This window comes from Prenolepis imparis, unplaced genomic scaffold (assembly GCF_030444845.1).
Source record: "Prenolepis imparis isolate NDT839.2.m4 unplaced genomic scaffold, iyPreImpa1.0 SCAF_1, whole genome shotgun sequence".
NCBI classification, from domain to species: domain Eukaryota; kingdom Metazoa; phylum Arthropoda; class Insecta; order Hymenoptera; family Formicidae; genus Prenolepis; species Prenolepis imparis.
The window spans coordinates 15934632-15960655 of NW_028141159.1; the positions used below are offsets into that span (position 1 = coordinate 15934632).

Consider the following 26024-nt stretch of genomic DNA (forward strand, 5'->3'; position numbering starts at 1 on the left):
TAGAAAGTGTAATCGCGTAAACTTCTACTCAGCAAAAATTTTGCGTAAAAGCATAGTTCTCTACACTTTGTCGTAATGCGTTGGGAACATAGAAGCAGGTTGATAAGCGAGTGTACATCTCAAGTAGAATAAAAAATGAATCGGAATACCATGTATAGTATCGATATACCGAGTACATTACCTGTTATTGCTATTAGTTACAGTCATTACCTCGACACAATGACTCGCGAACGGTGGAAGAACGATGTTACATACGTGATGACCCTCTTCAAATTGTTAACATGGCCCATCGGCGTCTGGCCGCTTCAAGTTTATAACGTCTGTTCTCTAATACGATGTATTTTTGCCACTTGTTGCATGGTATGCATTTTTTGAATAAATTTGTCGTCAGTGATCTTATGATATGTCATGATAATATGAGGACATACGTAAAAAAACAACTTCTATATCATCAATCTAAATTTCTGATATTGCAAGCACTTGAACTTGAACTTGAACTTGAACGATAGACGATTCTTATTGATAGCATATAGAGCTTGGCAAATTTTTTTTTTAGAATAATAGTACCATTGGGAGTGAGTAGACGAACATGACATTGTAAGCTGTTGGAAGATGAGTGAGAAAAATTTTTATTTATTTAAGATTTACGGTTAATGTTTGTTCATTTTTCTATTCGTGTTTTACAAGTAACGTAACTGTTTCTGAGAGGTTCTTACGCTAGCATTCTTATACTTGTTATCATGTATTTTGTGATTTGTGTATGAAACAAATTAGATCACATGACAATATACACAGATTCTTATAGATATCCACTTTTTTTAAAATTTCTATATTTGTTTTTATATTTTAGCATAAGTAAAATTATTTCATTATTATATACAATTTTTATCTTTTCTAATTCAAATAACATTTACTTTCCAATACTTTTGATGCATAAAAGTGAATCTTTAAAAATACAAAATTATACATATAACTATATATAATTTACTATTCTCTACTTCAAACACTGATCTATTTTGGCACGTTTTTACATTATGTAGAAATGTATAAAGTATACAGATGTAACAGATTAAAAAAATTGCTAATTGCAATTGACATTTGCGAAAATTTGACACAAATTAGAATTGAAATATACACTCGTCAAAAAAATTATCGCAACACGTAATTAATATCAAAATTTAGCATAAATTCAAATAAGCGTATCTCCACGAAAAATTGTTATATTTCAAAAATTTTTTTTTTGTTTTAAAGGGTAAAGTCTCTACTTTAAGGAACTTTCGTTCGATTTTGATTTTATTTTTTCCCCCTTTCTCCATCCCTTTAAAAGGAGGGACGTGTTTTTTTTTCAAAAAATTGCATAGTTTGACGAATCCTACGGAGTGTACTAAATTTTTTTCGCAAATATCATCATAATTATCGTAAAATATAGACTTTTCTCTACAACACACACACACACACACACACACACGATGGGCAAAATCCGACTAGCAACTTCCCCGTAGTGCCCATCAGATAATGCTAATGTTGGCGGTAATTGAATACATAGACAAAAATGCATAGGTAACTTTGATATGTTGTAACTTCGCGAAAAAAAATCGTACGGTATTCAATTTTTTTTTAAATTTGTAGAGAAAAGTATATATTTTACGATAGTTATGATGATATTTGCGAAAAAAATTTAGTACACTCCGTAGAATCCGTCTAACTATGCAATTTTTTGAAAAAAAAACACGTTCCTCCTTTTAAAGGGATGGAGAAAGGGGGAGAAAATAAAATCAAAATCGAACGAAAGTTCCTTAAAGCAGAGACTTTACCCTTTAAAACAAAAAAAAATTTTTGAAATACGACAATTTTTCGCGGAGATACGCTTATTTAAATTTATGCTAAATATTAATTACGTGTTGCGATAATTTTTTGACGAGTATATTTTTTTAGATATAAAAAGTGTATCAAAGAAAATATACAATTTGCACAATACCTACAGAGTCTAATGATGTTCTTGCTTTCCACCGAGATGTACATGGGTTGTACTAACGCGGAGGAGAACGTGGACAGTCTTATGTTAATTTGTTGCGGAATACTCGGTGTGCTAAAGATCTTATGTTTTCGCATTTACGCAAACAATCTGTCTAATAATTACCGTTCTGCTTTGAACGATTACTTGACAATTGAAGATATAAAAGAGCGGACCATTATGCGAAAACATGCTTTTATAGGGAGGATTCTTTGCTGTTGCATGCTGTGCTTTTCTTACTTTAGTTGTACGATATATACGCTGATCCCTTTTCTGCCCAACGACCACAATGAGCATATAAATGTAACGAACGAGAACGTTGAATTAAAATATACTATACCATCGAAATGCGTCTTAAAATATTTTCATGTACCAGACATGTATAGATTTATCTGTCTCATGGAAGGTATATTGGTGATGCTAACAAGTACTGCTAATCACGGTAATATCTGCTTTCTATTTTTTCAAAGAATGAGAATGTGAAAATTTTATGTCAATATATCTAATCAATATACAACACATATATAATATATATATAATATTATATGTATTATACAGGGGGTTTCAGGAGGAATAGTTAGCAATCTAGAATATGATTGTACACATCATTTTAAGCAAGAAAGCTTATATAAACATGTTCTATTCTGGACGGTTATAAAGATACAACGTATTCAATCGAACGAATACATTTATTAACTTAATAGAACCTAATGCTATAAAACAATTATATTAAATTTTCATTGTTACCATGATTACGAATATAAACATTAAGTCACGTTTAATGAACATTAAGTCATGTGTTAGTTTAACATTTTTTATTTCTGATGTAATTAAAATGCCTCATATTCACTCATGCCAAAATTATTAATAATTGAAATTATTATTTATTAATTATTATTAATTATTCAAATTTATTGTAAGCTTAAAAATTTAATGTAATTTTTATATAGGATTTGGTTCTATTAAGTTAATAAATGTATTCGTTTTTAAGATTGAACACGTTGTATCTTTATAATTGTCCAAAATAGAACACATGTTTATATCTACTTATTTACTTAAAATGATGTGTACAATCATGTCTTAGATTGCTGACCATTCCTCCTGAAACACCATGTATATATGTATATATGTATAATACAAATATATAAAATTATTTTAAAATACTATATATAGTATATATATATAAGAGCAATATATATCCACACAATAAATTTTCTTTTTATCAAGGTAACGATTCTATGTTTCTTAACATTACGTTGCATGTTTGTGGTCAAGTCGAAATTTTGAAAATCAGATTCGTCAACTTTGACAGTACAGGACCGCAAGTTTACGAACGCTTCAACGCGCTAATTCAGAGACACAGCTATTTGATAAAGATGGCCAGAGAACTCGCTGATACGATTAACTTTATCTTGCTGATACAGTTATTCATTATAAGCGTACTATTATGTATAACAGGTAACTGTTTTTATAACAATACATGGTCTGTCACAAAAGTAATGAGATTAAATATGTAGCGCATAATGTGGCAGCATTGAAAAATTGTAATTACACGGAATATATAGCACAATCCTTTCTCTAAAAATACACCAAGTTTCAATTCGTTTGGTTGCGTTTATGTGTCATTATAATATTTTTCATAAATGTGTATTAGTGGATCTTTTCACCGTATTCGTAATCGTTATGGAGTGACAAAATATTGAACAAAGATAAATGATAAAAATTTAAAAAAGCACTTAGTAATCATGTTTTGTCACGTGCTCAGGTTTTTCGATGGCAACAAATGTTTTCGGAAAACTGCGAAATAGTTAAAGATGAACTACGCACTGGTAAAAAAATTTAAGTACGTGATAAAGCATAATTACCAAATGCTTTTTTTAGCTTTTAACAATCTATGGCGTTCTCTTACAATTTAACACAAAACTTTATCGCATCTCTTTATTTAATATTTTATCGCCCCATAAAGAAAACGGTGACGAGGTCTATTAATACACACTTATGTATAAAAATAATATAATATACATAAACGCAATCAAACAAATCGAAACTTAATGTGCATTTAGAGGAAGGATTGCACTATATATTCCGCGTAATTAGAATTTTTCAATGCTGCCATATTATGCGCTACATATTTAGTTTCATTACTTTTGTGAGAGAACATGTAAAACTAGTATTACACAGATATATGTTAATAAGTTATACTTAGCAGCTAAATATATATTAGCAGCTAAATATATATTAAGCAGCTAAATATATATATTTTTTCAGGTTTTCAATTTATTCTAGCGTTAAAAGTCAATGACGCTATTATGGCAGGAAAAAGCCTGATGGTGCAGTTTACTTTTCTGTTGCAATTAACGTTATACAGTTTTATCGGCGATTATTTGAACTCCCAAATGAAAGATGTAGGATTTTCTATTTATCAAAACGCTTGGTATAAGTTTCCTACAAAACTAACGAAAAATTTAATCTTCGTCATTATGCGAACAGATTATCCTGTCGCGTTATATGCTGGAAATTTTGTGATAAATTTGTCAACTTATATGAGCATTTTAAAAGCCTCTATTTCGTATCTGTCTTTACTTCGCGTAATGGTGGAAACATGAAATATAATATTTATAAATAAATATCGCACACAATATCGCGAAAAGTCTGTTCTCTAATACTAGTATAAGATAATATCTCGCAAAGAAGGATCAGAAAAGAGAAAATTTAATTGTATGTATAAAAATTATCTAATAAATTTATTTGTTTAAATTTAATCTTACGTAGTAAAATTATGAGAAAAAAAAGAAAATACTTATCCATGTATAATCTTCTGATGAGATGAACCAATTCTCGATCTTCCTATTTCTTTCTCGATTCTTCAATGTTCTTCAATTGTGAACTCCGCGACATAATATATTATAACTTTGTTTCTATGTTATAAAATTCTGTGATCGAGGACCCTATGTCGGAAATGACATATGCTCTTATCATTAAGCTATTGCATCAATGACACGCATTAGAGCTCGGTTTTCACGAATTACGATGAGTAATCAATTCCGACTAGAGGGTTGGAAATGATACACGAATAGTCGGTACAGGCTCTGTACGTAGAAGTATAATACATTCGGGGTGCATAACAAAATGCACCCCGATCAATAATAAATGAACGCTGCGTCAGTTACTGCTCCTGGCTACGCTCGATGATTCCGCAACCCTTAACATGCAAGAATGGCGTCGTACAAAATATGGAACAAGGAAATGGCTCATGAATTTTCTCTATATAGAAGAATATTGTGGCCACTTGGCTTGTGGCCGTTGGATCATGACAGAAATTTTGCAAAATTTCGCGCCCTATTTGTCATAATCACACAGGTAAATTTAACAATTTGACATATAATTTACATATAAGAAGTCCAAAACTATCTCTTCGTGACTGTATAAATTACAAAGTTTCTTAAGCGTAAAAAAAATAGTTGATTCAATAATAATAGATGTGTATAATAAAATGTTATTTGTATATATATGTATATATATATATATATATTTTTTTTTTAGTGTAGTTAGAACAAGCAAAAAGAAAGAGTTTCTTCGAACTTAGTGTCGTACAGACAAACGTACAAACACAGTTTTATACAAATCGATAATCATACTAACATATATTGATGTTATTAATTTTTTTGACAAACATCAATTTTTTAACTTTTCTTTATTGTTAAAAATTGTTAAAAATAGATTTATATGATTTTATCCTTATTAATTACAAAATTTAATTTAAAAAATAAAATTAATTAAATTATTTTTTAAATAATTTATGTGTAACTAAATTTTTATATAAATTATTAAGTCTTTTTAACAAATTTTGAATTAAAAAAAAAATATTTTTATAATTTTTGCTAAAACATATTAAGTATCCTATATATGTTTTATTTAAAATTAAATGTCTAAATTATTTAATAATTTATATAACTAAGCATTTTACAATTAAATTAGATTTATTATAAAAAGACAATTATAGATAACACATATAAAAATTGATTAAAATATCTTCATATTTTATCGTCGATCAAAAATTGTGCTAAAAGTTTTATGTCTTGTTTTTAAGATTGACAATAAGCGTTGCGTCTAAATTATTGTTCGATAAAAATATAATAAATAAATCTTACATACTTATATGTCGGCAGACTATTATGGTGATCTATTTAAGTATTGGTTACGACAAAGATGCCATGCTGAATATTATCGTCGACCACTTCGTATTGGCAGCATGCGGCATTTTGACTATCGTAAAGATAACGCTGATACGACTGCATCGCGATGATCTGCTGAAGAATCTGTGCAATGCAGCGAACAATTGGACGTGCATCGTGAATCAGGATCATCGGCAGATCATGCTTCATTATACTAACCTGGGCAGACGCGTCTTCTTCTTTCAGATGGGTTCCTCGTACGTTGTCATCGTTCCGTTGATAGCCGGATCTCTTTCATCTTTTGCGACGTCGACTTCTTTACAGAATGCCACAAAATCCGAGGAACAGATACAATTGCAATTGCCGCACGAAATGACTTGTCCCTCCAATATGCCGGTTGTTTGTTACGGCATGTATATTCTCCAGACTATTCAATTGATCAGCACAGCCACAGGGAACGTTGGCAGCGATGTTTTTCTCTTCGGTATTTGTATGCATCTCTGCGGTCAATTGGAGATACTCAACCTGGAATTATTGCGATTTCACAAAGGAAAGGAGATCAGAATGAAAATGATTGCATTGGTCGAGAGACACTGTTTACTTCTGAATCTAGCCAAAGACATCGTTGGTGCACTGGATACTATCTTGGTAGCTCAACTGATTCTTCATGCTTCGCTCATATGTTTAATAGGTATATAATATTCTAAATAATATATATTTTTTTTCTTCATTGCAAGTATTATACTTATTTTATCTTTATAATTAAATCGTCGAAAAAACCGTTTTAATAAAATCAATTCAATTATTACAAAGAATAAATGTCAAATATTTTTCAGGATTGCAGCTCATCGTGTCTTTGGCGATACATGATTTTTTTCTTGTCGGGAGGAGTATAATGTCTTTCAATATATTAATGATACAACTATTTTTGTACAGTTATATGGGAGAAACTTTGTCGTCGAAAACACAAGAGATCTCTCGTGCAGCTTATTTGAGCGAATGGTACGAGTTATCTACGAATATTGTGCGAGATTTATATTTTATAATAGCTCGTGCCAATGTACCTGTTCACATAAGAGCGGGTAAATTCTATATTATAGATCTTAATAGTTTTAAAAATATTCTGAAAGCATCAGTTTCTTATTTTTCTGTTATGCAAATCATGTTTATGCAATAATTGTCTAAAATATAAATATATATTTGATTCAAATAAGATATATTTAATTTTTATTTTTTGTTTTTCTGGGTGATTTATAAAAGTAAAAGAAAGATATAGAAACTATCTCACTTACTTGTTACATATTATCTTTGAATAAATAAATTCATAATATATAATTGTGGCATGATCAAATCGAAATAAAACTGCCAAGTCGAAATAAAAATGACATACATTCGAAACATACAGTGAGTGAAAAATGTAGATAAACGTAACAAATTATGTGACAGTTTGCATACAATAAAAAGGTAGTTATTCCACATCGACAACAATTTCGAAAAAAATAACCTGCAAATTCTTAGCCAATGACAATTCAGCATAAAACTTTATTGCAATATCCTCTGTACTTTGTGATAATACGCACGTTTAGAACACGGAGGCGGGCTGATAAGCGGGTTTACGTTTCAAGTTGAATAAATAATGAGTCTGAATATATACTTGCTATTGCGTCGATATAGCGAACGGATCATTGAATATCGGTATCAGTTACAGTCATTATCTAGACTCGATGGCAGGTGAACGATGGAACGATGATATCGCGTACGCGATGACCCCGTTCAAATTGATCGCGTGGCCTATCGGCGTTTGGCCACTGCAAGATTACAACTTCTATTCATTATTACGCAGTGTCCTGGGCACCTGCAGTGCGGTACGCATCTTTTGAATTTGGATTCGATAGTCATTGATGCGCGATTGTTCGAGGACGATGTAGAAACATTTCTATTACATTGCTCTTGCGAGGCAAATTCGCTGCTCTAAACAAGACCTTGGTGTCGCAATAAGAATTCCTCATTCTTGACGACTTATATGGTGAATTTTTTCCCAGCGTAATAACAAATCGAGGGGGCACGATCGTAAGTCGGAAAACTCTCAGAAAGACTCTTTTCTTACGTTTTATAATACATATGTGGTTTCTTTTCAATCATTTAAAGATAACATAATTATTTTTAAGAAAAATTTTGTCGATAGTATATATGCTACATTATTTGTTTTAAAAAACCATCATTTATGGTTAACAATATAGTAATCGCGTGAAAGAGAAATAAAATAAATAATATGTTATATAACGTCATATTTAATTAAATCATTAAATCATTTTGTTGAACTTTGTTTTATATTATACCGCTATTTATAAAATGCTTGCTTTAAATATTGCAAATTTAAATTTGTTATTTAAAAAATTGTATTACATGCATTTTTAATACATGTTCTTTTATTAACATTTATCTTCCCATTCCGTTAAAGCATATAACAAAATTATATATATTGTATATATATATTCAAACATATGATTATTATTATTTAATATTTTCTATTTATAACACAAAATCGAAATTAAATGCAGTATTTTTCTTCATTATACGTAAGAAACTAAGACATTATCTTTATATTACGGTTTTTAGAAAAAGAAAGAGAGATATATAAACTGTCATTAGCATTTTTAAAATATCAATAAAATTGTTTACTTAAATTTGAAACACATTTTGTCTGAATACAAAACGTTATATGAAAAAAATATATCAACAGGGATTAATGGTGATCTTGCCTTCCATTGAACTATGCATGGGTTATACCGACGCGGAGGAGAATGTGGACTGCATCATGTTCATTTGTTGCGGAACGCTTGGTGTGCTAAAAATGATATGGTTCCGCATTTATGCAAACAACTTAACTGACAATTACAACTCCGCCTTGAATGATTATCTGACGATTGAAAACGTAGAAGAACGCGCAATTATGCGAAAACATGCTTATATAGGAAGGATCGTCTCCTGTCCTATGCTATGCTTCTCTTACTTTAGTTGTATAATGTACGGGCTGATTCCTTTTCTCAGTGATAAAAGAAACTCATTGTCAGTGATCAATATCACGAACGAGAATGCGATATTAAAATATGCGTTACCATCAGGATATACTATGGAATACTTCAATGCTCCAGCAAGCATGTATAAAATGTTGTGCTTTATTCAAGTTGCTGCGATGATAGTGTCGACTAATGCTAATATTGGTCTGTAGTTTGACGATTTTATGTATTTTTTTGCTTTAGATATATTAGTAAAATGCTGTAGAAAAATATTTACGGACCTTTTTATTCATTGCACATAAAAATATATAACAATATTTGAAAAATATACGAAATATAACAAAATATAGAACTATAATAAAATATATTCTATAATAAATAAAGTATATATGTATATATTAAATTTTATATTTATATTTAATAATTAATATATTATATAATAATTATATTTTTAAATATTATATTTTTATAATAAATATTGAATTTAAATTATAGATAATTATATATTTAAAACATATATTTATAAAATTAGATATGCAAAAAAGAAATTAAAATCTATACCTATACATAGAAGAAATAAAAGTAGATTATTTACTTTATCTTGATACATATCTTTTAATTAAAATAAGGAGTGCCAATATGTTATTCCGTATTAATGCATTTTTCTCTTATAAAGGTAACGACGCATTGTTTCTCAATATCACATTACATATTTGTGGTCAAGTAAAAATTCTGAGAGCCCATTTCATCGATTTTAATATTACAAGTCCGCGAGTCTGCGATCGTTTCAACGCGCTAATTCAAAGACATTGTTACCTGACAATGCTGACGAGAGAACTGGCCGATATGATCAGTTTCGTTTTGTTAATAGAGCTATTTATTATTAGCATATTATTATGTATAATGGGTAAATATTTTATCACTTATGAGATTGTTTCGCAAAATATATAAGTTATGTTATAAAAAAAAATTTATATATGTATATTTAACAGATAAATATTCTTTTCACAGGATTTCAGTTTATGCTAGCGCTGAAAAGTAATGACACTGTTATGATGACAAAAAGTTTAATGGTACAGAGCGCCTTTCTAACACAACTAACGGTGTACAGCTTTATCGGGAATTACCTAAAATCCCAGATGGAAGACATAAAATTTTCTATTTATCAAAGCGCTTGGTATAATTTTCCTGCGAAACTGATGAAGAATTTAGTTTTCATCTTTATGCAGACAGAATCTCCAGTCATTTTACAAGCTGGGAATTTTATAACGATAAACTTGTCAACATATATGAGTATCTTAAAAACCTCTTTTTCCTATTTATCTGTACTTCGTGTAATGTTGGAAACGTGAAATATAACATGCATGAATGAAGAAGTTCTACTGTAAGTATACATGTGCGTTAGAGAAAACATTAAATAAATAGTTTATTTTAAAAAATTCTTAGTTATAATTACTATTTACAGTTAGTGTCTGTGCCAAATCGATCTTTTTCATGCAATGTCAAAAACATATATGCACTTGAAATTATTATTATTAAAATATTATATCATAATACCATAATAAAAGAAAATAATTTCTTAATATACAATATTATTTACCCATAATGTCTTCTGTCAGTTTGTTAATCTGCAACAGGAAAATGTGTGAGTTACTATGTATTTTCACTTTTGGATAGATTGAAACCATACTATTTAACCGAACGGATATCAAGATAGAATAAACTATAGTGTATGCATATGTGAAAAAAGGAAAATGCACAGAACTTTTTTGACATTTTGCGTGTTAGAAAAAATTAGTTGCTCGACGGGCGACAATTTAAAAAACATATTTATATATAGATTCTTATTCGGCGACAATTTTGCATAAAGTTCTCTATATTTTGTTAATAATGTATCAATGCGTTAAGAGCGTAAACGCAGACTGATAAGCGTGTATACCTCTCATGTTTAATAAAAAATGAGTCCAAGTACCTGCGTCGTGTCGATATAGTGAGCACATCATCGGTTATTGACATCAGTTATAGTCATTATCTCGATCCGATGGCAAGTGAACGATGGAAGGAAGATATCGCATACGCGATGACTCCGTTCAAATTGATGGTCTGGCCCATCGGTGTTTGGCCACTGCAAGTTTATAACTTCTATTCGCTATTACGTAGTATCTTGGGCATCTGTTGGACGGTATTCATCTTTTGAATTCTTACACACTGGTCACTAACGCGCGATCGTTCGAAGACGATATATAAAAGTTTTTACATTGATCTAATAACATCTTATTATTAGATAAAACTTTGGTGTCGCGATAATAGTAGTCAGATTTTTTCGTTTATTTGACAACGCATATGACAAAATCAGTTTTTGCAGTAATAACGCGATGTTGTACAATATAACTAAAAATAATATAATAGATACTATAATTTCATTAAAAAATGTATCCAAGAAAAATATTTTTTGAGAAACACATTATAGACAGCATGTACTGCACTATTCATGATTCTATTTTTCTTAACTATTTTTCTTAATGATAATATGAATGATTGTATGTATGTGAAAAATAAATTAAATGAATAATATGTTACAAAATTTTTAAATAATATTAAATCTTGTTAATTTTTTAAATATATTTTTTGCCGTCAGAAAAAATTATTTATACATCTTTTATCACATACAATAATAATTTTAAAATAATATTTGACTTTGTCGATATTTATATATTCAACTAACATGAAATTGTGTGAAGTATATGCGCGTAAGTATATGTAAGCAATTAGTATTTTGAATCTAAAAAAATCGGAGATTTACTACAGCATTAATTTTACATTATAGAAAATTAAAACATTTTCTTTGCATTGAATTCTTGAAAAAATGAAAAAAAAGTGAGAGCGAGAAAGAGAGAGAGAAAAATTATGATATACTGTGCATTTAAAAATAAATATTAACAAAAATCTGTTAATTTAAAATCAATTGTTTCTGAATATGAAACATTACATACAAGTAAACATATCAACAGGGCCTAGGTGTGATCCTACCTATTATTGAGTTATACATGGGCTGCACTAACGCGGAACAAAATGTGGACTGTCTCATGTTAATCTGTTGTGGAACGCTTGGTATACTAAAAATAATATGGTTCCGCATTTATGCAAATAATTTGATTAATAATTATAACTCTGCCCTAAACGATTACTTGACGATTGAAAATATGGAAGAGCGGGCCATTATGCGAAAATACGCTTTTATAGGGAGGATTATTTTTTGTCCTCTAATGTGTTTCAGTTACTTTAGTTGTTTAATGTATGCGCTAACGCCATTTATGGATTATTCTGATGAAAAAAATCCAAATATAACAAATGAAGACATCGTATTGGAATATCCAATCCCGTCAAGATGCACTCTGGAATACTTCCATGCTCCAACTAGCATGCACAAAATTTTGGTCATTATTGAAGCTTTTGCATTGTTTATAATGGCTAATGCTAATGCTGGTAATATCTATTGTTTAACGTTCTTGCGTATCTTTAGTGTCTTTAAATAAAATTTGAGACTGTGAAAATTTTCTCTCTAAATGCAAATTTATCTTATTTCATATCTCATTAATTTTTTTACTAATCTCATTAATGAGGAATATCTTATTCCTCTTTCTTAAATAGTTTAATTGTTTAAAAAAGTCCACTGTAAAATTTTACAAATTTTCGCAACTTATGCATTATTTATTATAATAAATTTATTATATAAATATTTTCATATAAATATTTATATATCAATGTTTTTATATTATTTATGTATAAATATATTCTTACATAATAATATTGTGTATAAAAACGTTCATTATAAAATATACATTATAAAAAAAAAAATTTTTTTTAAATATTTATAAAAAACTTATAAAAAATGTATAAATAACAAGATAGATATTAGAAAACGAAAGTAAAAATCAAAGTAAAATTATATTAAAATAGAGACAATAATATATTATTATAAATATATTATGATTATCTACTGCATAATAATACATATTGTCCAGTTTTAATAATAATAGTATCAATATCATTTTATGTATCAATGTATTTTTATTTTATATAGGTAAGGACATTTTATGTATCAATGTATTTTCATTTTATATAGGTAACGATGCGTTATTTCTCAACATTACGTTGCACATTTGTGGTCAAGTAAAAATTCTAAGGACCCATTTCGTTAAATTTGATATTACACGCTCACAAGTCTACGATCGTTTCAATGCAATGATTCAACGACATATTTACTTGATAAAAATGACCAGAGAACTTGCCGATATGATTAGTTTTATTTTATTAATCCAATTATTTTTTATCAGCATACTTTTATGTATAATGGGTGAATGTTATATTATTTATAATCATTTCATAAAATATGTAAATTATGTATTAATAAAAAATATTTACATTTAATAGATAAATATTCTTTTCAGGATTTCAATTTCTCATAGCTTTAAAAATCAGAGATACTGCCATGATGACACAAAGTTTAATGGTACAAAGTGCTTTTCTGATACAACTAATGATGTATAGCTTTATCGGAAATGATCTAAAACTTCAAATGGAAGAAATAGCGTCTTCTATTTATCAAAGTGCCTGGTATGATTTTCCTGCTAAAATAATGAAGAATATAATCTTCATCTTTGTGCAAACAGAATCTCCAGTTTTCTTTCAAGCTGGACATTTCATTACGGTAAATCTGTCAACTTTAGTGAACATTTTAAAAACTTCTTTTTCATATCTGTCAGTACTTCGTATAATGATTGAAACGTAAAATTTAACATGTTTAAATAAACTTTACAAATTGTAAATTTATGATACGTGTGGCAATAGAAAAAACATAAATAAATAATTTATTACAAAATTAGTTCAATATTTTAAAAATATTTTTACTAACTATATATTTATAACACGTTTGATACGATAAAAATAAATAAAATATATAGTTTATTCAAGAATCTTATCAATAAAATTGTTAAATTATAATCCCTATTCACAGTACTGAATCTGTACCAAATTAATCTTTTTTATGCAATGCCAAAAAAAAATATATATTTGATATCTATTTTATTATTATTATTATTATTATTATTATTATTATTATATTATAATGAAGAAAAATATTTTCTGCAATAGATGCAATATTATACTTACCTATAATACATTATCCTTTCTCAGTGTGTCAATTTTAATGACTTTCAATATAAAAAAATTAATAAGTTACTTGTTTCATATTTTTACTTTTATTTAATAAATTGAATGTATATATACTACTAATTCTTAGCCAAACGAATATATCGAGATAAAATGTAATACAATGTGCGCGTAGGTATGTACACATAGGTAAGCAAAACGCACATAATTCTTTTTAACCCCTTTTTCCGTTCAACAAAAAGACATAGTTGCTCGATAAACGACAATAATTTTGTTATATAAATTTTTATTCAACAACAATTTTGCGTAAAAGCGTAGTTTGCATCTATATTTCGTAATGCCTTAAGAGTATAGAAGCAGACTGATAAGCATGTACATCTTTCATGTTGAATAAAAAATGAATCGAAATACCCCTGCATTGTGTTGCTATATCATCGGTTATTTGGCTTTAGGAGCAAAGAGAGAGATAGATAAATACCTCTTATGCAATGTTCTTCATGAATAAAAAATAAGTCGAAATACTTGCGTTGTATCGATATAGCAAGCGGATCAGCGCTTATTGGCATCAGTTACAATCGTTATCTCGACAATGGCAAGTGAACAATGGAAGAAAGATATCGCGTATGCGATGAATCCTTACAAGTTGATTTCTTGGCCCGTTGGCGTTTGGCCGCTGCAAGTTTATAACTTTTATTCGCTATTACGTTGTGCCTTAGGCACTTCTTGTGCGGTAAGTGTTTTTTGTAGAACTCATTGACACAGTCGCGAAGACAATAAAGAATATTATCTATAATAGAAGAATATTCATTGATATTGCACCGTTCTGGAGAAAATTTCTATGTCGCGATGAGACTGTCAAGATTTTATTTTCAATTTTCAATTTTCAATTCTTGATAATGAATATAATGAAACGCTTTTGTTAATAGTAATAATACTTTAAATGAATTGTAAATCAGAACGATTGTAAGTCATTGAAAAAATCTAACAGTAAGAAAGATTTCTTTTTTAAGTTTTATGTGTTTTTCGCAATTATGTAAAAATGATATGACTATTTTCGAGAAATATTATGGGAAGCATGTGTTATACTATTTATTTCAAGATTCCATTATATGTGAAATAAATTAGATAAATAAATCCGTTATAAAATGTCACATAAATTTTAAATATTTTATATATTAAATTTTGTTGATTTTTTTGCGTGTAGACATAAAGAAATTTTTTATTCATTTAAGTTTTATTATATATTAATATATATATAAATATTATATATTACATATAAATATATTATTTTAATATATTTATATATTTTTTCATTATTTCAATATATTCAGAAAATAAATAATATAAAATTAAATATATGATTATATAATACTTTGCATTTATAAACCAGTTTGAAATAGAATACTTTTTTTATATCATATTTTATAAAAAGAGAGAAAGAGAGAAAGAAATGAAGAAACGTGAGAATATGAGAAAGTAAGGGCCGCATTTTAATAAAAATATTCATTGTCAGTAATACAAATTCATTGAGTTAGAAGTGAGACATATTTTTTTCTAAGCACAAAACATCATGGGGAAACATATCAACAGAGCTTAATCCTGATCGTGCCTTGCATGGAGCTATATATGAGCAAAGGGCATATAGATGGCATAGAACAGAGCACAGACAGTCTGATGTTAATCTGTTGTGGAATAATCGGTACGCTGAAGATGACAATGTTCCGCAAAAACGCCAATACTTTAATTAAAATTTACAAATCTGCTCTGAACGATTATTTAACGATTGACAACGCAAAAGACCGGGCTACTATGCGAAAACATGCTTATATAGGGAGACTTGTTTTTGTTCCTGTACTAAGTTTCAGTTATATATATGTGTTTAATAATATGTTAAAATGTTTACTACATGCTTCAATGAATTATGACGAAAAAAATCAAAACATAACGAACGAGGACATCGTATTGGAATATCCGATGCCATCAAGACACATTATAGAGTACTTCCATGCAACAAGCATGTACCAAATTTTCATCATTATCGAATCTATTATAGTGGCGCTATCATGTAATGCTAATGTTGGTAATATCTGTTGTTTTATGCTTTTGCGTATCTTTAGTCTTTACATAAAATCTGTAAAAATTTTTAATGCAAACCCATATTATTTTATGTCATTATTTTTTTAACTAAATCTCATTAATGAGACATATTTTAGCCCTTTTTTTATTTGTTATAGATAACTTTTATTTGTTTAGATAACTAAAACGCGGAAGTTCGCATGATTTCACACACAATAAGCTGTGTTATTGAGATTTAGATGTATTAAAGCTAACTAGCTTTCTTGAAAATAAAATATATGAAAAAAATATGTTTTAATTAAGGAATTTGAAAGCAATATAAAAAAAAGTTACAAACGTAAATAGTTTCATTGTTTGCTTGAGAAAACTGTAAAATTTTATGAAATTTCGCGTTTTCTGCATTATTTATTATAATAAAATTATTTATATATATATTATTGTTTTTATTATAATTTTATTTTTAATAATTATTTATTGTAATAAAATTATTTATTATATAATACATAAAAATATTTATTATAAAATATACATACAAAAAAGAACTTATAAAAATATTTAGAAAAAATTTATAAAAAATACATAAATAACAAAGAATCAAAGAAAAATTACATTAAAATAGAGGCAATATATTATAAAATGATTATCTGCTGCATGATAATACATATTGTTTAGTTATAATAATAAGTATAAATATCGATTTATATATCAGTGCATTTTCATTTTATATAGGTAACGATTTCTTATTTCTCAATATTACATTACACATTTGTGGCCAAGTAAAAATTCTAAGGACCCATTTCACTGATTTTGATGTTACACTCCCAAAAGTCTACGATCGTTTCAACGCACTGATTCAACGACAAAATTACTTGATAAAAATGGCTAGAGATCTTGCCGATTTAATTAGTTTCATTTTATTGGTGCAGTTCTCTTTTACTAGCTTACTTATATGTGTAATGGGTAATTATTTTATCACTTATATTATTTTATTAACACATAAATTACGTATTTTTAAAAAAAGATTAACATTTAGCAGACAAATATTCTTTTCAGGATTTCAGGTCATATTTGCGTTGAAAGTCAATGATACCGTTATGGTATCAAAGAGTTTAATGGTAGTGAATGCCTTGCTGACACAACTAACAATGTTTTGTTTTATCGGAAATTATCTGAAATCTGAAATGGAAGAAATAGGGTCTTCTGTTTATCAAAGTGCTTGGTATAATTTACCTAGCAAATTAACAAAAAACCTAATATTTATTCTTATGCAGACAAAATGTCCAGTCTCGTTCCAGGCTGGAAATTTCATCGTAGTCAATATAGCAACTTATGTGAGCATTTTAAAAACTTCTTTTTCGTATCTGTCTGTACTTCGTATAATGGTTGAAGTATGAACTTTAACATGATTAAATCAACTTTACAAATTGTAAATTTATAATTCGTATGGGCAAAATAGAAATAAGTAAAATATATATATTAGAAATATAAATAAAGTATATAAAATAGAAATATAATAAAATATATAATTATTCATATGTCTTACCAATAAAATTGTTAATTATAATTACTATACACAGTCGTGGGTCTGTGCCAAATTCTTTTATGCAATGTCAAAAATATACTTGAAATTATAGTAAATATTTATTTTAGATTAAAACATCCTTGAGTTTGATATTATATACTATCAAATTTTATATATTATTAAAATCAGTATCTTGAGTAATCTTTAAAAAATTTTAATTGTTGCTTATTATTAAGTTATTAATAAATAAAAATGTTTATATGCAAAGCAAGATTCAAACACAGTTTAAAAGATTAAATATTCGATACAGTTACATTACTATGTATACATGCGCACGCTTATATAGATATACATTAATATATAGAATTTTATACAGAACGTTCAGTTCTATTAGAAATGTCAAAAACTAAAAAGTGAATATGTAGACGGAAGAAAGGCTTTACAAGCTTGCAATTTTCTACGTAAAGTAAAATTTACTCCAATTGCTTTTAATGCCAAATGAGGTTTATAATTTATGGTTCTACGTAGATTAGTAACTTTTCGCGCAAAATAAAGTAATCTAATATTGCTCGATACTTTCAGAACAAAGATTAATAGTATAAAAAAGAAATAGTTTTCAAACATAGAGCGATGGATCTTGCTTTACATGGAAAATTACAAACTTATGTGAAACTATACATATAATTTTAGATCTCACTTTGTGATTATTTCTCACTGAAAGCATCAGGTAACATAAAAGTAGATTTTATTTTGCATGAAATTTTTAACATTTTGGACACTGTATATAAAAATTTATGTATCTGTATTCTATCCAACATCGAATCTTTTCATTGCCCGTCTATATTCGAATCTCACTTTGCACATATCTTTATTTGTAACTTCTTAATAAACAATGAAAGAGAACGACAGTTAAAACCTTTTAAAAATTACTCAAGATCGTGACTCTAACAACATAAAATCAAAATCAAGGTATATATATGTATATGTGCATATTGTTGTAAATTAAATATATTTAAAAATTGTCATCATTGAATTATTATATTATAGCAGAGAGATAAAATTTTTTAACAATATTATAACAATATATTATTCATCTATATTGCATTATATTTTCTCAGTACACCAACTGTGATGACCTGCAACATAAAGGAAAGAATGAGTTACTCGGTACTACTATGTATTTTCACTTTGGACAGATTGAATCCATACTATTTAGTCGAATGGATATCGAGATGAAATAAAATGTAGTATAGATACATGTGGTATAAGTGAAAACGCACACGCGGTTTTTTCTAACATTTCACGCAGTAAAAAGGAATAGTTGCTCGATGGACGACGACAATTTAGAAACTTTGTCATATAATTCTTATCTCAACGACAATTTTGCGTAAAAATGTAGTTTGCATTTCGTAATGCTTTAAGAATATAAACAGACTGATAAGCATGTATACCTTTCATATTGAATAAAAAATGAATCGAAATACCTGCGTTTTTCCGATACCATTATCGATTATTTGAACATAGTATAAAGACAGACTAATAAGAAAATATCTCTTATGTGCAATGTCTCTTATAAATAAAAAACAAGTCAGAATACTAGCGTTATATCGGTACAGCGAACAGATCATCGCTTATTGGCATCAGTTACAGTCATTATCTCGACAATGGCAAATGAACGATGGAAGAACGATATCGCATATGCGATGACCCCTTTCAAATTGATTACGTGGCCTATTGGAGTATGGCCACTTCAAGTTTATAATATTTATTCGCTATTACGTTGTGCATTAGGCACTTGCTGTGCGGTAAGTATTTTTTAGAACTCGATGATCAGTGACACGCGATCGTTTGAATATAACGTAGAACATTTTCTACATTGTACTTGGAGAAAACTTCGGTATCGCGATGAAAATGTCAATATTTTACATTTTCAATTCTTGATAATGTATATAGTGAAACACTTTTGCTAACAGTTAACATAACACTTCAGATGAATTGCAAGTCGTGAAAAATTTTTAACAAAGAAAAACAAATTTTATTTTAAGTTTTATGATTTATATGTACTTATTCTTAATCGTGTGTAAAAAAGTGATATGACTATTTTCGAGAAATATTATGAGAAACACGCTACTTATTTTATGATTCCATCACAACAATCGTATGTGTAATAAATTAGTTAAAAATAATACGTTATAAAATGTATTATGCATAAATTCTAAATAATATTAAATTTTGTAACATTTTTGTGTTTAATATTTTGACGCGGAAAAATTTTTTACTTATACAAGTTTTATTACACATTTTTTATTTTAATTATTTTAATAATATATATTTTTTAGTTATTTTAATATATTTAGAGATCATATACAATTAAATATACAAAAATCTATGATTATATTATACTTTATATCTACAAATCAATTTAAGAAAACATTTTTTTGTATTGTAATTTTTAAAATGAAAGAGAAAGAAAGCAAGAAAGAAAGCGAGAGAGAGAGAGAGAGAGAGAGAGAGAGAGAGAGAGAGAGAGAGAGAGAGAGAGAGAGAGAGAGAGAGAGAGAGAGAGAGAGAGAGAGAGGTGAGGGAGAGAAAGAGAAATTAAGAGAGAATGGGTGAAAGAAGAAATGTGTGTGTGCGAGAATGTGAGAAAGTAAAATTCGTATTTTAAAACTATTTATTAGTACAAATTCATTGAGTTAGGAATAAGAGATATTTTTTCTAAGCACGAAACATCATGGGGAAACGTATCAACAGAGCCTAGTCGTGATCTTGCCCTCCATGGAACTATATATGGGCTGTACTGACGTAGAACAGAACATAGACTGTCTGATGTTAATTTGTTGCGGACTGCTCGGTGTGCTGAAAACGACATGGTTCCGCATATATGCAAATAGTTTAATTAACAATTACGAATCTGCTCTGAACGATTATTTAAGGATTGGCAACACAAAAGAGCGTGACATTATGCGAAAACATGCTTTTATAGGAAGAATTCTTTGCTGTTCTATGTTGTGCTTTTCTTACTTTAGCTGTCTAATATATGCAATAGTTCCTTTTATGGATTACAACCAAGGTAATCGGAATGTAACAAATGTAACAAACGAACATATGGTATTGGCGTATACAATACCATCAAGATGTACTATGGAATATTTTAATTTTTCAAAGAGCATATATAGAATCTCCATTCTCGTCGAAGAAGTTATAATGATACTGGCGACTACTGCTAATCTTGGTAATTTACCTAATTTTTTATAGATACTTTTTGTCTTATCGTTTATAATATGTCTGATCTTTATGACGTATCTCTCTCTCTCACTTAAAAACAAGAAATTTTTTATTTAAAAGTATATTATTCGATATACATACAATTTTTTTATTAATTAGATTAATATTAGACACTTCTTTATTGATTATAGACAATACACATATTGCAAAGACGCGAAAGTTTGTAAGGTTTTACAACAATCTGATCCATTGAGATAATCCGAGATACATTAAGATTGCTTAGTTTTTCTAATTGAGCAATATTAGATTAAATGCCAGAGCTATTTTTTATTAAAAAAACATAAACAAACATAATTTCAAATGACAGTCAACGTGTCTCACTACTGCTAGTTAAAAAGAAATACTTAAAAGTTTTGAAAACTTTCGCGCCTAATGCAGATACATATATATATATATACATATATATACATATATATATATATATATATATATATATATATATCACACATATATAAGAAAAATATTATTTGTTATATTTTATGATATTTTTTATTACAAAAATAATAATTTAATGACAATAGTATAATAAATATTGTTTTGTATATCAATGCAATAAGATAGTTCCGTGCATTAATATACATTTCCCAAAGGTAACGACGCGTTATTTCTCAACATTACATTGCATGTTTGTGGTCAAGTAAATATTCTGAGAATCAATTTCATCAACTTTGATTTTACAAGTCCGCGAATTTACGATCGTTTCAACGCGCTAATTCAAAGACATCAATACCTAATAACGCTAGTCAGAGAACTAGCTGATTTGATTAGTTTCGTATTATTGATGGAATTATTCGTTATCAGCATATTATTATGTATAATGGGTGAATATTATATCTTTTAATTGTTTAACGAAATATGTAAATTACGTATTTATAAAAAAAAGATTTACAGTTAATAAACAAATATTTTTTTCAGGATTTCAATTCATCTTAGCGTTGAAAGTCAATGACACCGTTATGGTCGGAAAGAGTTTAATGGTACTGGGTGCCTTCCTGACACAACTAACGCTGTATAGTTTTATCGGAAATTATCTGAAATCTGAAATGGAAGAAATAGGGTTCTCTATTTATCAAAGTACTTGGTACAATTTTCCTAAGAAAATGGCAAGGAACGTAATCTTTATTCTTATGCAGACAAAATCTCCAGTCGCAATGGAGGCTGGAAATTTTATCATAGTCAATCTATCAACTTATATGAGCATTTTAAAAACCTCATTTTCTTATTTGTCTGTACTTCGTATAATGCTCGAAATATAAAATATAAAATGCGAATAAAAGAAATCTGCAATTGTAAATATTCGATACGTTTTAAATAGCACGATATAATGTTTTTAAAATAAGAATTCATAGAGAAGTGTTTATTAAGAAATCACGTTAATAAATTTACTATCCACGGTAGTCCATTTGTGCCAATTAATTTTTGTTACACATTAAGAATATACACACACTAAATTACTACTAATGCATAATTATATTGAATTTGAGAGGAGACATTTTCTGACATATAAAATTACTTACTCGTTTTACGTTCTCTATTAGTTAATTTTAATGACCTGCAAAAATAAAAAATAAGTTATTTGATATATATTTTTACTTTTGAACAGACTGAATTTATATAATTTAGCCAGAGGGAATCGAAATAAAGTAAAATATAATTGACGAATACACATAGCGAAAGAAAAACACGCACAGTTCTCTCAAACATTTCTCACAATAAAAAGAAAAGAATAGTTGCTCAACGGACGACAACTTGGAGAACTTTGTCATATAATTTTTTATTTAGCAACACAATTTTGCGCAAAAGCATAATTCTCTATATTTTGTCACAAAGCATTAAGAGCATAAGGGCAAACTGATAAACGGGTATACGTCTCAAGCTGAATAAAAAATGAGTTGGAATACCTTCGTTCTATTGAACATATCTTGGTTATTGGCATCAGTTACAGTCATTACTTCGACCCGATGGCAAGTGAACGATGGAAGCACGATATCGCATACGCGATGACCCCTTTCAAATTATTAACGTGGCCCATCGGTGTCTGGCCGCTTCAAGTTTATAACATCTATTCGCTAATACGATGTGTCTTAGCCACTTGTTGCATGGTACACATCTTTTGAGTCTGTTCCCAACAATTTTCGTAGCGCGATCGAGTTTGAGGGTATAAACACAGCAACTTTTACAGTGATTACTACGATAAACAAAATTCAAACAAAATTTTGTTCTCGCTTTGAAAATATCAAATGTTCAAATTTCTGGATTAAGAGATTAACATCCTAATATTCACGACGTGAATCGCTTTTTTCGCAAAAATGACAATTTGTTGATAAATTGTAAATGACACAGTCATAAGCTATTGGGATTTGTTTAACAGAAATGTTTCTTTGAAGACTTATTCTACCTTCAAGTTTAACATGTAATATATCATTTACTTCATGATTTTTTCATTCGTGATTAATGGCATACTAATATGACATCCATTTGACAATATATTATAATATTATATAATATATTATATAAAGAAAAAAGCTATATGAAAGACGACACACAAATTTTTATTAATATCAATTTCTTAAAATGTAATTCTTAAAAATTATTGAAGATTAATTCATTAATTTTTTTAACGTTATATTTAATTTTATATTTTTTGTGTAAAAGAATTCAAGATGTTTATAATTTTTATTATTTACTATAATAATAACATTTGTATGTTTTTTTGTAAATACCTATATTGATATTCAAATTATATGAAAAGAGAAGGAGATGAAATCTTCAGACATAATTATTTAATTTTTTAATCAGTCTAATTATTTAATTCTAATAATGTCTTCTGCATTATAACAGATATATAACAAAGAGAAACGTTACGAGAGATTAAAAAAAAAATTATTTTTATAATTAAATATTAATATTTGGTAAAGTTCGACGATCAGGAATTGGGCCATATCTTTTTTAGACACAAAAAGTAGTTCAAATAAAAAATTATATTGTTTACGCATATTAACAGAGCATAATAGTGATCTTGCCTACTATGGAAATTTACATGGGCTGCACTGATGCGGAGCAGAATATTGACAGCGTTATGTTGATCTTCTGCGGTGTACTAGGAGTACTGAAGACAATATGTTTTCGCATTTATGCGAAAAATTTAACTAATAATTACGGCTCAGCTCAGAATGATTATTTGACAATTGAAAATGCAGACTATCGTGCCATCATGCGAAGACATGCCTTTATCGGAAGGATTCTTTCCTGTTTCATGGTCTGCTTTTCCTACTTTAGCGTGACAATATATTCACTAATTCCTCTTCTGGGCGATGAAAAAGATAATCAACTGAACATAACGGACGAGGATGATGTACTGGAATATCCGATGCCATCAAGATGCGCGTTAGAGTATCTCGGTGTCCCGGAGAGCACGTATAAAATTATCTGTCTCTTCGAATTTATCGTGCTAATACTTACGTGTACTTGTAATCACGGTAACATCTGTTTGTTGCTTTATATGTTTTTCTTTGCATTCTTCATGTCACATATAACAACACTTAGAGAATATATATAATAAGAATTTTTATAATGTTAAATAATTACTTCTCATCAAATAACAACAATTTTCTATAATATAATTTCTTAACTAATATAAACAATATGTGAGACAAAATATTATATTCTTTTTATTACAATTGTGAGATAATTGTAATTGCACTTTTCTCAGTATAATTCCTTTTTAAAGGTAACGACTCTCTATTTCTCAACATTACATTACACATTTGTGGTCAAGTGAAAATTTTGAAGGCCAGTTTTATCGACTTTGATGTTTTAAGTTTGCAAGTCTACGACCGTTTTAATGCTTTAATTCAAAGGAATAGCTATCTTATAGAAATGGCTAAGGAATTGGCCAATGCCATCAGTTTCGTTTTGTTGATGCAGTTATTTCTTAGCAGCATTCTGTTATGTATAATGGGTAAATATTATGCCACTTATAATTGATTTATAAAATATATAAGTTATGTCACAAATAAAGAAAGAGAGAGAGAGAGAGAGAGAGAGAGAGATTCACATATATCAAATATTTATTAACTTGAACATAAATATTTTTTTCAGGGTTTCAATTTATCTTAGCATTAAAAACGAACGATGTTGTTAAGATGGGGAAAAGCTTTATGGTATTGTGTACTTTTTTGACGCAACTAACAGTGTATAGTTTCGTCGGAGATTACCTAAAATCTCAAATGGAAGAAATTGGACTTTTCATTTATCAAAGCAGTTGGTATAATTTTCCTGTAAAATTGACGAAAAGTTTAATTTTCATCATTATGCGGTCACAATCTCCCGTCAAGCTGCAAGCTGGAAATTTTATCGTGGTAAATCTAGCAACTTATATGAGTATTCTGAAAACCTCTATTTCGTATTTATCTGTACTTCGCGTAATGGTAGAAACGTGAAATATAAAATAACATGTATAATGAAAAAATTTTACAAATTGAAAATTCATGTTTCGAAACTGCATTAAGATATAAGAATCTGTAGAAGCAAGAATTTATTACAATATAGTTTTAATAAAACTAATGATAATTATCCAATACAATCATCCATTCGTGCCAAATCAACAATTTCTTCTTATGTAATATCAAAATTATATACATTCTTTTAAAAAGTATGCTGTTTTCAATACATATAAAAAGAGTTAAATTCATACTTTTTATAAAAAGTGTTTTCATTTAATATTTACTCCCTTATACTTTCATAATAACAACTTA

General features: G+C 28.3%; 4 protein-coding genes across 4 annotated transcripts; all 4 read left to right on the forward strand.

Moving 5' to 3' along the window:
* The first annotated feature begins 219 nt into the window (after nucleotides 1-219).
* LOC145933538 (uncharacterized) lies at nucleotides 220-10750 on the forward strand. The gene is made up of 9 exons (XM_083033374.1): nucleotides 220-360; nucleotides 1985-2456; nucleotides 3242-3472; nucleotides 4283-4608; nucleotides 7708-7813; nucleotides 7864-8054; nucleotides 8933-9413; nucleotides 9886-10116; nucleotides 10221-10750. The coding sequence occupies exons 1-9, from the start codon at nucleotides 220-222 to the stop codon at nucleotides 10559-10561; spliced, it is 2520 nt and encodes an 839-aa protein (XP_082889500.1). The 3' UTR covers nucleotides 10562-10750.
* On the forward strand, nucleotides 5066-7775 carry LOC145949000 (4-vinylanisole receptor-like). The gene is made up of 3 exons (XM_083058666.1): nucleotides 5066-5374; nucleotides 6184-6880; nucleotides 7026-7775. The coding sequence occupies exons 1-3, from the start codon at nucleotides 5231-5233 to the stop codon at nucleotides 7364-7366; spliced, it is 1182 nt and encodes a 393-aa protein (XP_082914792.1). The 5' UTR covers nucleotides 5066-5230; the 3' UTR covers nucleotides 7367-7775.
* A 432-nt stretch (nucleotides 10751-11182) lies between the features above and the next one.
* On the forward strand, nucleotides 11183-17851 carry LOC145949069 (uncharacterized). The gene is made up of 8 exons (XM_083058780.1): nucleotides 11183-11391; nucleotides 12221-12695; nucleotides 13336-13566; nucleotides 13661-13938; nucleotides 14923-15111; nucleotides 15972-16461; nucleotides 17187-17417; nucleotides 17511-17851. The coding sequence occupies exons 1-8, from the start codon at nucleotides 11251-11253 to the stop codon at nucleotides 17849-17851; spliced, it is 2376 nt and encodes a 791-aa protein (XP_082914906.1). The 5' UTR covers nucleotides 11183-11250.
* A 1619-nt stretch (nucleotides 17852-19470) lies between these two features.
* On the forward strand, nucleotides 19471-25791 carry LOC145949080 (uncharacterized). Its single transcript, XM_083058791.1, has 8 exons — nucleotides 19471-19784; nucleotides 20734-21214; nucleotides 21858-22088; nucleotides 22183-22492; nucleotides 23213-23369; nucleotides 24272-24746; nucleotides 24998-25228; nucleotides 25369-25791. Exons 1-8 carry the CDS (start codon nucleotides 19644-19646, stop codon nucleotides 25707-25709), a joined length of 2367 nt encoding a protein of 788 aa, XP_082914917.1. The 5' UTR covers nucleotides 19471-19643; the 3' UTR covers nucleotides 25710-25791.
* Nucleotides 25792-26024: the final 233 nt, after the last annotated feature.